The 17,778-nt window shown below is 41.2% G+C and overlaps 1 protein-coding gene across 1 annotated transcript in view; it reads left to right on the top strand.

Annotated features, from left to right (window-relative positions):
- The first annotated feature begins 483 nt into the window (after positions 1–483).
- Positions 484–17,778, top strand: part of maml3 (mastermind-like transcriptional coactivator 3) — a 137,813-nt gene continuing 120,518 nt past the window's right edge. Inside the window, exon 1 of the mRNA XM_022199435.2 lies at positions 484–1,632. Within this exon, the coding sequence (XP_022055127.2) occupies positions 1,249–1,632 (384 nt within the window). The 5' untranslated portion in view covers positions 484–1,248. The remainder of the gene's footprint in view (positions 1,633–17,778) is intronic.

The raw sequence follows: 17,778 nt of genomic DNA, 5'->3' as shown, positions 1-17,778 counted from the left end.
AAAAGCGACCACGGTCAACACAAGGACAAAACCCAAAACCCAAAGCAGTGACCACCCCCTGATCCCAGTCTTCCTCATTGCTCCCCGAGTTATTAGTTAGTTTTCACATTTAGAGCATATATCTAGATTGTGTTGTGTTTTGGTGTGTGCAATGTTCATGTGAATTTGCCGCCTTTTTCTGCGTTTCCATATTGGTTAGGGTTTTTTTTCCATGTTTGTTTATATTTTCTATAATTTTCCGCTTGTTTTGCACTGTTTCTGTATTATGTTTTGTTTTCTTGCAGCGTTCCCTCCATTATTGATGCCTCTCTATAATGAAATTACTCGAGATATTTTCCCAATTCCTGCGTTTTGTCTGCTCACATGTGTTTTTGTCACTTTGCAGCGCGCTGAGCCCTCCGGGCCTCCGTACCAGCCCATGTAGGCAGCACAGGACAGGTGGTCGGTGGAAGCAGCTCCTCTCCGGGATCCACACCGGGTTTTCAGCGCGTCCTCCAGCGGGCTCCTCACAGCCTCTCGCTGGCTCGTACTCGGCTCCTGTCCTGATATCACTCCGCTGGCATGGTGGAGGAGCGGACCTGATTATTGTGATGGTGGCAGGCGGCAGCCAGTGACTACAGACTTCCGCCACAGCTTCCATATCCGCGTTTTGCGCCGTCGGGGCTCCTCGATCTGCCTCACAACTGGACTACCGAGGGCGCCTCAGCAACATCTTCACCGGGATTTCTCTCAAACCAAAACCATATGAGATGCAAGTTCACTGGGAAACTCCGGAGCCCGTTCGGTTTAGGCAGCAAAACTTTTTCTCAAAGGACAACACCGTGAAACGGCGAGCGGACTGTTGCTGCCGCCGCCGCCGCTGCTGCTCCTCCGCGGGACGGGCTGAGTGTGTGTGACCGCCGGCTCGGAGCTCCGCCGTATTGTTGTGTTTTTCCCCCCGGAGGAGTTGTTGTTTGCAGCGGCTTCGTTGTTGAACCCAGTTTGGGGCTTGTTTCGGGTGTTTTTCGCGGAGGAGCCACATGACCGCTCGGCTCGCAGCCCTTTAAACCTCCCCGGTTGTCGGTCGAACCCTCCGCCCGCTGCCCGGCTGTTCCCCGGACCTTTCGCCGAGGAGGACGCGCTCAGAGCGGGGACACTCGCTGGTGGAGGTGGAGGTGGCCGGAGGAGGAGGAGGCGGCGGCGGTGGTGGTGGTGGTGGCGGTGACTGGGGGAAAAGTTCTTCCAAAATAGCAGCCACTCGGCGCGGTAATGGGGGACTTCGCCTCCCCCGCTGCCGGACCCAACGGCAGTATCTGCATCAACAACAGCATGAACCCGGCCGCCGGCAGCGTGGTGCCCGCCGGGGCGGTGGGCATCCCTAAGCACAGCACGGTGGTGGAGCGGCTCAGGCAGCGGATAGAGGGCTGCCGGAGACACCACGTAAACTGTGAGAGCCGCTACCAGCAAGCCCATGACGAGCGGCTGGAGATAGAGCGCCGGGAGACTGTGAACCTGTACCAGCGGAGTCTGGAGCAAAGGGCCAAGAAGTCTGCAGGAGGCAGCGGCAGTGGCAGCAGCAAGCAGCCGCAGAGCAAGCAGCCGGACCCGGACTCAGCCTCCTCCACGGAGCAGAGGAATAGCACGCTCATAGCGGTAAGGACAGCGGGCCAGAGCTGCCCCGAGACCCCCACCAGCACCTCCACCACTCACACAAACACGACACACACTCCTGCACACACTCACTCCTTCCTGAACAAGCTGCACTACTTGTTCGCCACTTCTTCCAACCAGAGTGCTTTTGTTTACAAAGGAGACAACAGGCTGCTGCTGCTGGGGGGGCTTCAGTCCTGCTCAATTTAAGGAAATGCCAACCCTGACAGCTGCTATTTGGTTGCAAAAGTTTGTAAAGTGTTATGATTCCCACCTCAGCAACTTGCTACCAACTTCTGGATAGTTTGCATGAAAACAACTTCTCCTTTTCTTGTTCTTTGCGTTTTTTGTTGTTCTGCAAGACAGCAGAGCTTTAGTGTTGCATCACTGCTTCCTTGCAGCAGTTTGTGCTCCAGTCTGCACCGTTGTAACATAGTCTGTAAATCAACAGTGGGTGCCCACGGTGTTGCAAACACCTCATCACAACCACCTCCTCACTGAAAGTAACCTGCCACCACACTAGAAAGTGATACCAGACAGCTGCCACTCTGTTTACAATGTAATACACTGATCACATGGCATTTCTTACAAGCCAGCTCTGCTTTTTGCCACAAAAAACTGCACATAAATTGCATTTTTGCCTGAAGAAGTACAAATCCCATGCAGCCACATTAGATTTTGTGAGAATGCTACAGTGATTTCCTGTTGGTAGGGGGCAGTGGTAACATATGGAGGATTGTTTAGCTCCTTATGAGGATCTTAGTTTGCTGATGAGCAGGTCTGCAAATCAGATTTTTCATTTCCAGTGTTTGACTTGTGAGTGAGATGCCAGCAAAACAGTGCAGTGTCTCCTGTGATCGAGCTCCGCTTTCCTCTTAGAAGAGACCAAAGGATACATGTGGGGAATGTCAACATTGTTATCCCTTTTGTTGCTGCAGCGAGCCCAGTTCCTCCCCTCTTTTGAAATGCAAAAATCAGAGTGTCTTTAATTTCTTAGGCAGTCGTTATTTAAGAGCCACGCAAGCCAGAGCAGTTTCAGCTTCAGAGGGAGAGCAGCGGTGGTTTTAATAGTGCAGGAGCTCCCAGCGGCCCTTGTGGACATTAAACCGAACCGCCCATTAGATGGCCGGCGACAAATGCTCTGAGAATGGAAGGATTACTGCTTAAAGACACAGAGGCGTCCCTGTGCTCTGCTTCTTGTCACTAAAGGCAACACCTTGTATGCAAACAGTAGCTGAAAACACACAGAGCTGCGCGTTAGCAGCCTTTTCATGCTACGTTGTGAGCTCTTGGCAGCGAATCGTGAAGGAAAAAGTCCCTCAGAAGAGCAGAGCTGCAGCTAGATGGCTGTATGTAGTCGCTTCAGAAGCAGGCATTCTAGGAAAGCCAAGTGTGCTGTTGATGTGACTGCGAAGACATGCATGTACAAATTCCCAGGAGGGGGGAGAGACCTTAATCTGTAGGGCCTGCAAACTGCTTTTTGAAAGTGTGTTTGAATGCAGCTTCACCTGCACAGAGAGTACCGCAGCAGAGGGAGATGAAAAGTTTATAAAGAAAGGCTGAAAGGGACATAAATAAACAGTTTAGTGCTGGTTCAGTGTCAATATGGTAATTACGAGCTGTCAGGAGTGCAAAAAATGTGCAAAACCTGTAATTTCCAAATGCAAATAATGCATTTTTACTGCCACGGTCCAGGTTGTGTTAAACGGTTTGTATTGTCATGTGCATCCCAGTTAACTGAGCTCTGGTCTGATGGTTCTCAGACACACCCACGTCAGAGCAGGGGGCAAGCCTGTAATTATGGAAAGTGTGTGTTTGTGTTTATAGGCTAACTATTAGCGAGAAAGGAGAAGAAGACACTGGGAACCCTCTCCGTCTTTCCCACAGTTTCCTATCTGACTTAGGCCCTGTCCACACGAAGATGAAACGCTGAACAGTTTCAAAAACGATCGCCGTAAAGACGAAGGCGTCTCAGAAATTGTGTGCGTCTACACGAATGCACTCGATACGCATGGAAACGCTGTAAAACACATGCCAGACCTCTAGGGGCGCTGTAACGATATGACAGAAACACACGCAAACAGAAGAAAAAACTGTGGACATGCGCACTTGCGGCAAAAGTTGTAAACAGAGTGCTTCATCAGCACATTTGCTACACTGTATGCCGCCATTGTTGTTGTCCTGGCCGTGTGTGGCGCATGCGTGTCAATAAAGATACGAAACTATGACGCAAGTGTTTCTGTAAGGTTGATGCTAGAGGTACGGACCGTACCCGTAGCATCTGTACTAGAGGTACGGACCACTCTGTATTTCTACCAGTTTTCGCTATGGCGAACGGAGCTCTTTCTCTGTGGCAACATTGGTAGTGTGCTGGACTGCTGATCTAGCAGACCGCGTTTGATTCCTGGGTTGTAACACTCTGTCATTGTTCAGTTGTGGGAGAAATATTTTTGTTTAGGGAACTACACATACCACCAATGACTGCATAGAGTCTGTGCTGCGTTCTGATATCTGCGGGAGTTGGGCTTTGGGTTCAGAATGAACACAGACAGGGGCAAATGGAAAGTGCTGTATCCGTAGGCCACAGGCTACGCGTACGGGTCCGTATCTGTAGACACTACGTTTCTGAAAAGCAGCGGATCGCCCGTACACACGGAGCTGCGTAAACGGCGTTTCAAAACTTTCCACTCTGGAACCCGTTTTCAAAAATGATCGTTTACAGACCCCCAAAATGCCGTCTTCGTGTGGATGATGTGCAGATTCGACAAGAAACTTATGCGTTTAGACCTCGTTTCGTCTTCGTGTGGACGGGGCTTGAAGCTGCAGGTAAAGAGGTGTGACCACATGCAACCAGAAGTTGAGCTCAGAAACAGAAACTGGTTGTCTATTCACTCTCACAAGACAGACAAACTTGTGATTGTGTGTTAATGAGAGGGTCGCTTGCAGAACCCTGAGCCGCCTCTGTGTTTTCTGTGAGCAGCCATGTGTCATATAACACTGTAATAGTCAAGGACTCATTTGCATATTTCAAAACCTCCCTTTTACTGTATTAAATATAGATTCGTTGTCCACCAACTGCTGTAATGTGCTGGAAAGAAAAATATATTTAATAGTAACCCTCTAAACCTGAAGTGGGTTTGGGTGTTTTTTGCTCCTGTCACATTTTCTTCACTGTGGGCTCATTTGTCAGAGCAATATGAAGTCCTGCACCTCTATGGAAACAGAACCGCCATGGCTGAAAGCAGAGACAACTCAAAAATACCTTTTGTGCAGTATAACACACTTGGAATGTAATAAATGATAAAAAAAAAAGATTAAACTAAACTTTAATTTCTCTCATTAAAAAAAAAGTAGAATCGGCATGTACAACACTATTCTAGGTGTCCACTGGTGTCATAAACACTGGAAAAGAATAGTGGCTCCACATAGTATAGATGTTTTATTACTGACATTTTTCATTTGTTTTCAAGCTTGCCTCCTCTCTGCTCTACACAGCCTGCAGTTCGGCTGAAAAGTCCTTAAATTTTTGTCATGTGACTGCTGGTTGCAGTTGAGTCACTAATTGCTTTTCGGTAGAATTTTTTGTATTGTACAGAATTTGGTCTGTGCAAACAATATATTTGTGGTGATTTTTTAAATGAGACACATCTGCTCTCTGTAAACACTGCCTGCAGTTCAGCTGTTGGTCACAGCTGAGTTACTGAAAGCTTCACGGTTGTGATGAGGATCGCAGAATTTTATATAAATATGCTTTATAAAAACTGGCTCGAGCAAGCACCTCATTTTTGACAAATTGTTTAATGAGACCTGTAGAATAAAGTCTTTGAAATACCATGTCACTGATGAGTAGTTTAAGGACTGTAGGAAAATTCATAATCAACTGATTATTTTCTGTTTTTACAGTTTCTGGCTCTTATAAATAGTGTCATTTTTGTGCTTTTTTAAAAATGAAAAACATGCCTTTTAAACCTGCCAGAAACTTTATGGGCTTCAAAGGGTTGACGCAAAATTCATCTGATTACCTTCATTTATTTGTGAATTAATTTGTAAATTCCTTACTCGACTTCAGAGAAAACTGAGTACAGTTTTATCCTTTATGTCTCTGGTTTTAGCTATGAACCCAAAATATCCACATCATTAAAACTGGAACATTATTAGGAGCACATTTACTCCAAAACTGCTGCAGACAGTTGAGCTGAAACAATTATTTGGTTACTGTAGATGGACTCATTGGTTATATTAAATGTTGCCACTTTATTTTCTGAACAAACTGTCTCTGGTTTTAGCTCCACATCTGTGAAAGTCGTTTATTTTTCGTTCATATGTGACAATAAATTGAACACCTTTGACTTTAGCTCTCCTGTTGGGGTCTGAGAAGCTGTAATGGGTATTTTTCTTCTGTTTTCACAGACTGAGCTATTACTCAGGATATAATTGGCACGCTAATTGATAATGAAAATAATTGTTAGCCTCGGCATTGAGCATTTGCACTTACTGAATGCCTGCGTAGGCGTTTTCACACCTGCAGTCAGCTTGTAAGGTCAGCACATACAGCCTGCAGGGTCATACATTTTCCAAACATCCATACAGACCCTCGAAGACGACAACATTTGGACCTTTGAAGCTTTGTGGACGCATAATACGCGCATAAATATGAATGCAGCTTTGGCGTAGCTACACAGTCGATACATGTGGCTACTGTAGGTTATGCTGTAGCTGATGTACGCTTCCACAAAACAGATGTAACATGCAGCATCGGATGTTGCAGCGGGAGAAAACACTATAGGTTTCTGCAGCATCCGTAACCCCTCATGTCAGGTACAACTCCAGGTTACCCAACTCAAGCTTCGTCAGTTGAGACCTTTATTCTCTTCCCCTTGATGGATTTAAGCGTTTTGATTTTGGACCTTCTCAGATTGTTTCTCTGATCCCATCTTTTGTGTGTGATAGGCTGTGTTTTATTTTCTCTGTTTTTTTTTCTGCTGCAGAAGGGATCTCGATGACACAACTTGATAAAATAAAGGTTATTTAGAGTGATTAACAGAGTTGAAACATGTTGGTGTTTAGATCAGTTTTTGGATCAATTGAATGTATTCACCTTTTGGCATCAAAGCAGTTCTTTGGTTTGGTTGTTGTTTAGCGTGCGATTGATGTGGTGTCAGATTAAGGTGTAAACACAGCCTGCAGTTCAGCCAAAATGCCTCCAGGTTTTTGTCACATGACTTCTGGTCGCAGCTGAGTCAATAATGGTTTCAAAGTTGTGTCAAGGAGCACAGAAGTTTTTATTTATTTATTTATTTATTTACAGAACTTGGTTGAAGGAAGCATTTTCTTATGGCATTTTTTTTTTTTTAAAGGAACAATTTTGATGTTTTTGATGTTTTTATACTAAATCTTGGTTGGTTAAGTTAGTTTAAGGACTGTAATAAAATAAAAAAAAACACTGATTCTTTCTATATATATTTATTACAGTTTTTTAAATTTTTTTTGTATTGACCAGGTTGATCGATACCTGCTCTTCCGACCAAATTATCATTAGTTGGACAGTGTGCTATGTTGATTTCATGAGAAAAAAAAGCCCTACCTCAACAGCATTACAGGAATAATCCATTATTTTTGGTGGTCTGAGGAGCAGACTGCCCATTTTTGCGATTTTGAACCCTCCTAATTAAATGGAGACTGCTAGGTATAACTTTTTTACCATTTACACAATGTTTTACTGAGCTCCAAACTAACTGACAAGTCAAAGAATTCGTCAGTGTTTCTGCATTTTGTTTAACCCTCCTGTTGTCCTCATTTATGGTCACCAAAAAATATTGTTCCTTTGTCTGAAAAAAATCCAAAAATTCAGCAAAAAAAATCCCCAAATTTAGAAAGAATTGCAAAATCTTCAGGAAGAAATTTCCAAAAATTCTTTAAAAGTTTCACTTAAAAAAATTTATTTCAAAAATCCCCAAATTGAGTAAGAAAAAAATAAAAAATTATGTATATATATATATATATATATATATATATATATATATATATAAAATCAATAAATATCTTTCAAAACAATCTAAAAATAAAGTGATGACGTATATATCAGTAAAAGTTTGAATATTTCTTTAAGAAATATTTTTAATATTTCTTTTTGTCCACCAAAATATTGAAAATGTGGAAGTTTTCACTGTGAAAATATATTTTTTCCCACATTTTCAAACTTTAAACCTGGTCAATTTGACCAGCAGGATGATACGAGGGTTAAACAAATCCAAGAAAATCTAGTGAAAACTTTGCGAACAGCTTTTTGTATCACAGTTTAACAACCAACATAGTGGATTATCTAAAAACAGCAGCTAACTTGTCTGTGTTTTATCCCCCAGTGGTTCTTGTGCTGGATCACCAGTTAATATAGTTGTACTTTGACAAATCATATAAATATGTGCAGCTGCTCTGCTCCCAGTCTGCTGTTGTCAGTAGAAAATGACTTTCTACTGCCTTTTTCCCCACAGCCAATGGCATCAGGTACCATCTTTGGTTGTAAACAGCAGATTGGACCACTGGGTCACTGGATCAACAGTCAGACCTGAACAGAGAAGCCATTTAAAAATATAATCAGTCTGTGATGTTCATATGAGGCCTTGAGTTTACATTTTTAGTGCGTTCGTCTTCCCACGGAGACATCTGACAACCCCCAGGGAGCAGGTGTGAACTTGTTCATTACATGTGTGGAAGGAGAATTAGCAACGGAAACCCGACCTGTCGAGACAATTGTTGGTGGAGAGATTAATGTGAAAAATGCTGAAGTCCAGAAATGAAAGTTGTGTTCTGATAAAGAGGGAGTGACGAACAAAGTGTGACACCTGTTAAAACCTCTGCTAGTTGACACCAGAACTTCATCTATGCTTTAAAGAATGATAAGTCTGCCAGCAAAATATGTTAATTAGGTTAAAATAATCATGTTTTTAGCAGATTTCAATGCGGACAACAGTGTGGTCTGACTTTCACACATTGTAAAAGATGTAAACAATATTCACAGTTTTGGTCTTTTTTTTTTTTTTTTTTTTACAATCAATCTGCAAATTATAAAATTTTCAGGTTATTTTACTGGATATGATGTGTAATCAGCATGAATCTGTAAAATAATACAATTTATAAAAGAATTCCAAAGTAATTTAGCAATTTTCAATCTTTAATGTTTGAATATTTGTAAAAAAAAAAAAAAGTCTAATTTTAAGGTTAACATTATTAAAGATTATAATATGATTCTGATTTTTGACGTTAAAGAGGCATACATTTTGGCCTGTTTTTTTTGTAGTATTGACATTAAAATTGATACTTTTTTCTGTGATTTTATTAGATATCTGTAATTTAACAAAACAAAGCAAAAAGATAAATTAACAGTTCAGAAATATTTACCATTTTCAATGTTTTGTCTGTAAAATAATATTTTTATTAAGTTAAATACAGTAAAAAAAAAAGTCTTTTAATGTCAAATGTGGTAAAACTACAGATTACCATTTAAACAAATACTGATTTTTTATTTACATTTTATACTGCTATTTTGTTACACTTAATATGCAAATGAATCCTTTTTTCAGTGATTTTATTAGATATTATCTGTAATTTAACAAAACGGAAACATTTGTAACACAAAAGCAAACCAAATTTTAGCTATTTTTCAATATTGCATCTTTCAATATCTGAATTTTTTTTAAATCATTTAAAACAACTAAAAATTGTGTGTTTTGTGATCATATTGTAAAACAATGCATTGCCATTTATTTAAAAAAATGCAGATTTTTGATGTGGATGTTATTTACAGTTTTGGTCAGTTTGATGTGTGGATTAATTTTTTTCTTTGGTTTTAATAGTAATTATATATAATTTAATAAAACATGGAAAATCTTTGCAAATAACTTTTAAGGAATTATTGGGATTTTCTTCCTGAAGGGTTTGCAAATTTTCAGGAATTCTGGGATTTTTTTTGATACAAGGAAACGCCATTTTTTGGTGCCGTAAATGAAGACAAAGGGAGGGTTGAAATGGTTAAAAAAACATAGCATTTTTTAAAAGTGTAATGTTCTAATATAACTTCACCTGCTTTTAGCTACGAATAAAGCGACAAAACAAGCAGCTTTTGTGGCTTAACGTCATTTTATTGAGACGCTGCCTCGATCCGACTTTTCACTTTCAGGCTCATGTCTGCGACCCGATGGGCCTCGATGTTGCTTTAAAGCCAAATCGTGACCTGCGCTTTTTTTCCCCCTGACAATACACCCGGTCGGATCTGATTACCTAATCGCCAACAAGTTTACAGCTGCGAGGCCTGAGCAGCACAGCGAGAGCCTCGTTAGCTTCCTCTAAAACACAGTAGCTCGGGACGGTCTGTCTTCGGCTCTGCTTGGCATCCACCTCGCACAGGAATGTCTAACGCACACACACATTCGCTGTTGTCCTGCTCGACTCTTGGCAGCCGAGGCCGGAGTGTGGGCGGCTGAGTTTTCATGAATCCGAGGCCTTCCCCTTCTTCCCTCCCTTCCTCCCTCTTTTTTCCTCCCTCCTTCCCCCTCTGTTCAACACGTCTCCGGTTTCGGCGTTAGCGCGGCGCTAATGCAGTGTGGATGGTAGCTGAGGCATTGTTAAAGTCAGCTGGGACTCTTTCCCAATTCGCTATATTTAACCCGGCGAGCTGGCGTGGAGCTGACACGCTCACGCAGAGTGTGACGTCGAGTCGTGACATCACCGGCATGCAGCTTTTGACTCATTACACGCTAATTTCACCGCCTCCCCGTGTTTTTTATTGACCGTGTCTTTTAAAATGCACCCTTTCTGCACCACAGTCAACTTTTTTTTCACCACTTTTTTTCCCTTTCCCCTCCTCGTCCCTGAGTCCCTCCACACACACTCATGCACAAGCTCTGGATGTTTTTGATTTGGGGCGGCTGCGACCACATTCCCTTCCTCCCACGCTTGTTCGCATGTTCTGCAGGAACACACACACTTTCTGCAGTTTTCTCAAACCTGCTCCGTGCAAATTCAGAAACTTTTCGCTGCTTGAAATGCACATACATAGCTAAAAATACTCACTTTACCTGCTAAGGAGTTGGTGCTTACCTTGTAGAGGCCCTTAAATATCATTATTTTTTGGTTCTTTGCACTTAATCTTGAAAACTCCAACATAAGAACCTTTACTCTATTGTCGGCTCTTACAACAAGGATGTTTGCTCTTATTCACTCTTTGCAGCTGCTCCTTCCACTCAGTGCACAGAGGTGCATTGAAAATTTCTCTGCTTGCCTGTGGTTGATTTTTTTTTTGAGGGCTTTTTTGTTCCAGTTTTCTGGTGATGTGACACAGGATGGATGGATGAAAGAAAGTGAGGTGACATGTGACAAAGGGCATTCAAACCCACACTGTTCTCTACTTTGCCCTTCAGCCAACCCACCTGCTTGTTGGTGGTTGTTGATGGAGATAAGAAATAAGGCTACATCTCACGGCTCAAGATTTTAAAATGAACAATTTAGCTGTATTTTTTTCATGTGTATTGACATTTTACATACGTACAACATAGATTTTGCTTACATGGCGTAGGCTCAATGAAGAAGCAGTGGCCTCTAACTTACTGCACTCACGTCAAAAGCAGAGCTTAACTATTTTTCAGCTTTTTTGAGCATAAATAGTGAAGTAATGATGAATGTTCTCAGCTTTCAGTGTCTCAAATGTCTAGATTTTTTGCTTCTCCTCTCCTCTAACTGAAAGCTCAGTAACTTTAAGTTTTGGACTTGTTGATGAACAAAGCAAAACATTTAAAAGCAATAGAAAAAGCAGTGAGTATAGATTAATCAAAGTGTCCATATTAGGCATATTTAGAGAGCATAACTGTGCTTTATACAGCCATACATACATATTTAAGAAAACATATTTTATCAAAAATCGTTATCATTTTTTTTTCAGTTTTTTTGCTTCTGTCACATTTTTACTCACTATGGGCTTATTTTCACTGCAATATGAAGTCTTGGACCTCTGTAGAAGGTGAGAGAATGCAGAAATGTGTTCTTGCAGTATAGCAAAATTATAATGCTGTTAGTAAAAGAAAACAGATGTTGAACTTTTTAAATGATTTATTTGACAAAAATGTAAAGGATCTGCAATCAACACGTACATTGTTTCCCACATGTTGCTAAACACTAGAGACAAAGGGTGACTCTACATATAAATATTTACCGCTTATATTTTTAATTTGTTGTTTGTATTTGTCTCCTATCTGCTTTGTGTCAACACGGCCCGCAGTTCAGCTGAAAAATGCCTGAATTTTTGTCTTGCAACTGTTGGTAGCAGCAGAGTCAATAATGGCTTCAAATTATTTAATATTTGGGGAATTTTTAAACAAGTCATGTAGACTGAAGTGATTTTGATGAAATATCTCAATTTTAAGGTTAAGTTTGTTCACGTTTTCTGGCAGGACAGTGCCAACAATGAGTTCAAGGACCATCAGAAAGTTTCTGTTTGTACGGCTACGGTAGCAAATTGTGTCACAAATATTTTTTAGTAATACAACCTCAATACCATACAAGCCTGTTTAAGCTTTGGGTGTGTTTTAGGTTCAGAGTTAAACATGTAGCATTTTCATAAAGATTCCTTAAATGTGACTTTTTAAAAAGTTGTACTTTCATGTCATGAAGCACGACCAGAATATGTGTAGGAAGCTAATAGTAGTGGGTATTTTTACAGATTTTTCAGTGTAGCTCCATTAGAGATGGTTTGAATGCAGCCCAGCACCTTTTACTGACAGATTAAAGTGCCGCTCAAGTGTTTTTAAAGCGACACTGTGTGAAATATGAAGTAAAAACATACAAATGATAAGTCAGATGTCATGAAACATTAACTTAAATAGTTTTGTTGCTGCATCTTTAACTGGTCCAGTCTGACCTGTAGCACATGGTGGCTAATGCTAACGGACTTTTGTCTGCTTTTGTTGTGTTTTAGCATCGACCATTATCTTTCAGAACTTAGACAGACTCACTGAGCTGACAGCCAACCAGTCCTGTGTCGTCAACACTGCTGTCTTATCGCTGCCCTTTCGTTTGGATTCTGTCAGAAGGCCGCTCGCTGTCTCCTCAGCGTACAGTAGTTAGTGTCGTATTAAAGAAGCCGTATCTGAATGACAGCTTGGATTTTACATTATTGATAGTCGAGTGTTGGGAAGCCATCTTTGTTCCTTTCACACAAACACTAACACGGTAAAATATGGATGAGGTGGTTATCAGAGATGCCCTGGTCCGCTCTGTTCCCCCACCACAGTGCGTGAACTCGTGCACAACACTCGTCAGAGTTTATTGCGATTGCTTGCGTAAATGCAATGATTTTTACTTCCACCGTCAAGTCTGAATGAGCAGTTTTATCATCCAACATTGTTAATTGTTGTTAATTCCTTCTGCACACTAGCAGGAGCAGCACGGAGCTAAATTAGAAACAGTCTCAGCCAAGTGCTTGTTAATTTTGCCTTTTTTTCTCTTAAATACCAGCACTTTGTGAGGTAAGTGACCTCCAGTTAGGAAACTATTCTACAGCCAAGCAGGGTTTCTGAAATAATGACCTCCATAAGTGAGTCCTACAGTCGGCCGCCCGCTGTCAAAAACCCTTAATTCCTGCTGCCTGCTCAGCTAGAATAACAAACGACAACAGTATACATGTTGTAATGAAAGTATGCGCACATATGTGGAGTGTTTGCTGAAGGTTGCAGTCAGATGTTAGCGAGAAGAGTTCAACATTCACCGTAAGGCAGCAGAAGTTGCCACTGGTTTCATAACTGAATTTTTTTTTATCACCCCTCCAAAACCCCAAACAGTATCTGGGTGTCTTTTTTTTCCTCCTGTCACATTTTTCCTCACTATGGGTTCATTTTTCACTGCATTATAAAGTCTTGCACCTCTGTGGAAACAGAACGACCATGAAGAAGGAGAGAGAACTCATAAAAGTCTTTTGTGCAGGATGGCAGAGTTATACTGCCATAAATCACGAACAAAGGAAAAACAAAAGTTGTATTTCTTTGGTTATTTATGACACAAAAGTTGAAAAAAAGCTGGAATCAACATGCCCATGTTACAAATAATGGAGAAAATACTGTCTACATGCTATAGATAGTTTGTTTTTACTATTTACATCACATACATGTTTCCGTATTTGTCTCCTCTTTCAGCTGAAAGGTTTTTGAATTGTTGTCACATAGCTGTTGATCCCAGCTGAGTCACTCATGACTGCTCGGCTGCACCAAGGAGAACTTTTATGTTTGTTTGTTTTTACTGAATCTGGTTTAGTTATGACAGACTTTTAAATGAGACTTGATATATATGTCAAAGTTTTAAGTTTAGATTTGGTTAATTTTCCAATGAAACAGCGCCAGACACTTGATTAGGCCAAAGACTGTTACATTTAAAAACAACCTAATGATTCTTTCTTGATAGTTTGGCGCTGATAAGTGATGTCATTTTGGGGTTCAGAGGGTTCATAAGAATTAAAGAAGGCAGCATATTTGAGAATGTAATACCAAATATGGCCACTGGATTAAAAGCATGTTTTGTGTCATTTTAAGTCACTACTTCTTCCTCCATTATATTCTCTCTAACTCCCTATTCGGTCATTGATTAATATACCAACAAAATTATTGCAGTAAGCAAAAGAAAAATACCACCTGTCAGTGATTATTAGATGATACTGATACATGAGTGAATAAGCAGCTCCTCATGTTGTAAGTGCTTATGGTGGAGTCCAGGCAGTTAGCCCGTTTACACATGTGGTTCCCAACCAGTGGGGTGCGGCCCTCTGAGGGGTCACATGCTAAATTAAAGCGGCCATGTGGCAGAAGAAGAAAACTCCCTGTATGTACTGGTTTTTTCCTTGTTATTCCTTCCAGTGTTTACATGAAATATTGTCCAATTTGAGCTTTTTAGGCCTCTGATGGTTAGTTAAGCCATCTTTACTGGAGTTAGAGTCCCAATTGCTTATATTTGGTGAGCAAAAGTTAGAAACATCTTTAACCATGCAATTGCAAAGTGTATTTCATGTGCTTTTATGCAAAATCATCACCTGCAAACTACCAACTATAGCTAAGAAGTGCTGCGGTTCTCTGAAATATAGTGAAACATAAATATGAAGGAGCAGAACCCCTCCTTCATATTTATGTTGTATTTACTTATCTTGCATCTCATGTCTATTGCCCATACTGTACATACTATAAACATGATGTCTTGATTATTTCTATATCTTGTATACTTACGTTCAGCGTTAATCCTGCTCATACTGTCTATATGGTAGCACATTCATACTGGTCTCACGTCTTTTCCACTCATACGTTTGTCATTGCACTGCACTTTTACTGTTTCTTTTGCACCTCTGGTTCGACGCTAAATTGCATTTCAGTGCCTTAGCAATTTTACTTGAAATAGGCACATTAAAATTGTACTTAAATAGAATAGTTAGATTTAGAAAAGTTTGGCTTACAGACATGTTTCTACTAAAGTTTCCAGATTTTTTTGTGATCCAAACGACGCTTTTTGTCCCTTAGTGTGCCTATAAAGTGAAAGACTTAGTGACTAGTAGCTAGCGAGGAATTATCACTTAATCTTTCATGGCTAGTTTGCAAGTTCTTGTGACCTTCTTGTTACTCTTTTGTCTATTTAAACTCAGGGTCAATTAGAATCAGTGCAAAAGGAGTAAACCCCTCCCTCTAAATGATTTTCTCCTCCTTAGTTTTCCCTTCTCTCTCCTTCATTTCCATCCATCACTCTTTGACCTCTGCTAACTCCCAGCTAGGATCCTTTTCATGTTTTCCTCTCTGCTTCACCTTCTCTCTCCTCCTCACCCCTTCTGTTTCTACCTTCCATTTGACCTTTCATCGTTTTTCAACCCTGTAATCTTCCCTCCCGTCTCTCCGTGCCATCGCTCGGACCCACTGCTGCTTTTATTTTTTTCCCCCTCCATCCCTCTCTCCATCTCTTTGCTCCTTGTCTCCGATGATCCCTGGTTCAGTCTCGGCTAGCAGGCTTAGCGCTCTAAAGCTCTCCCAGCGCAGGTCGGTGGCAGGGAGAAATCCTGTGCTAAGAGGGAATTACCTACCACACAGCCTCCTGCAGCACACACAGTCTTTTACTGTACAACTTAACCTGCTGATTCTTCATGCTAACGGCACACATGAGCTCATTCATTGGTGTTTTTCTGTTTTGCACGAAAACCTGCATCGCCTGCCTCTTTCCTCCTTTGTTCGATGGCATTTGTTGTTCTTTCTCTTGCTGGCCGGATCCCCTGCACCTTCCTATTGAGCCAGTGTCATGAATTTTTTATGAATGTTTGCGTGTGCAAGTGTGTGCGGGGGGCCCTCAGCTGCATCAATAGCCATTAGTGCAGCAGCTGGGGTAATTGTGCCACAGTGGCTGCAGTGCAGGAGGGGAAAGGGGAAAAAAAACACATTATCTGATAATACTGCAGAGGGCAATAAGGAGGAAAAGATGGAGCCGAGGACACAGAGGGGCAGAGCAGGACAGTGTGAGCGAGGATATTAACTGTGTGCTGGGACCGTTAGCGACACGGTTGCTATGCTATTCTGTGATAACTGATTCATACCAAGTGATTGCAGGCTGGAAGTCCTGCGGTGGTTCAGGACTGAGACCTACATACATGACAGCGATTGTCTGGCGTGACTGTTAGCGTTGCGTTGAAGCGCTCACACATATAGCTGAAACAAGCACTCAGGATTGTCGGCTGGTTTGCTTTGCCTCACGCTAGGTTTAAATTAAGCGACTTGTAGTGATCGACAAAAGCATAAATATCTTGTGGTTTGCGCAGCACAGCAGCTCAGAGCTTTTAGTTTGCATTTCTTCTGCTGAAGTGCAATTGGAAGCTCTTGAAATGTAGATTTTATTATTTTAAGTGTAAGAAAGGGATGTTGTTGGTTATGCTACTGACTAAGGATGTCCAGGTCAGGTTTTTTTATGGCCCCAAGTTACAATTTTCCAAAGTAATACTCACCTGAAATACATTAAAATGAGTAATATCAACCCAGTGTGTGTACTTGACAAATGAATAGCTTTGCAAAGCAGTAAGAGGAAAAATTACATTTCTGCATCAAAGATGTGTTTTAATGTCATCGATGCACACACATCACAAACTTTTTTTGTATGTCCTCCAGTAAGGCACTGTCTGAAATGTAGATTGTACCACAGCTCCACAAGACACAAAAGACACCGAAAACCCGTATTCTCTGCATGCATGTCAGAATATGTATTGTAGTTTACTTGTAGTACCTCGTGGTACCACCAGGTGGAGGCTCGTACGTTTATTACTGTAGCAATTTGAGAAGTCGTCACTCGGAATATGGGCAGTTCCATGTTGGCAGGCGGAGAGCATTGTGAGGTGTAGCTAGCAATGGGCACCATGACAAAGATTTCTGTGATGGTTAATGTCCTCCAGCCAGAGTTTGTTAAACTATTTTTAAGTTTCCCGCAACAACTTGTGCTCTTCCTTTCTGACACTTGTATGGCAGCAGATATAAACAAAAATTTACCTAAGCTTGGTGCTAATATTGATCACTAAAATGCTTCGGTCGGCCCCGATCCATGACGTCGGCTTGAGACATCTCTACTACCGATGCAAGACTGTGGTACCAGATCCTGAGTTCTGTTTTTGGCCTTATTCAGCAGAAAATATCAATAAAACAAGAGAGCCCTTTACCATGTTTGTTTCGCGTTGTTGTCTGCAATTGGGTGAGTCCATCGCAGAACTTTTTGTGGTTGTTAAAGGTATGCCTTCTTGAGAATTCAACTATTTAAATGATTAAAGTAAAGAAAAGGCAACAAAGATGCCAAAAAAAAAACCTACAAACAACAGTGGAATACTGTCAAAAACTATAGAAAAACAGTAAAAAATACCAGCAATTATCTTTGAAATCATGTTGCTTTTATTTATTTATGTATTCTGCTAAATAGAGTGAAACTCTGTAATTTTATGGAGATTTGTGAGTTGGACCTTTTGGCCTCGAGCTGAAATGACAGGAGCCGGTACACACAACGAATCACATGAGCTCAATTCAATCAGTTTTAGACAAATGTTATTAATACTGTGAATTGTGATTTGACTGCAAAAAAACATCGTAAATTGTCATCTGGTCTTTTGGC

Source organism: Acanthochromis polyacanthus, chromosome 3, assembly GCF_021347895.1.
Source record: "Acanthochromis polyacanthus isolate Apoly-LR-REF ecotype Palm Island chromosome 3, KAUST_Apoly_ChrSc, whole genome shotgun sequence".
In the NCBI taxonomy this organism is placed as follows: Eukaryota; Metazoa; Chordata; class Actinopteri; family Pomacentridae; genus Acanthochromis; species Acanthochromis polyacanthus.
This window is presented reverse-complemented; position numbering and strand designations above follow the sequence as displayed.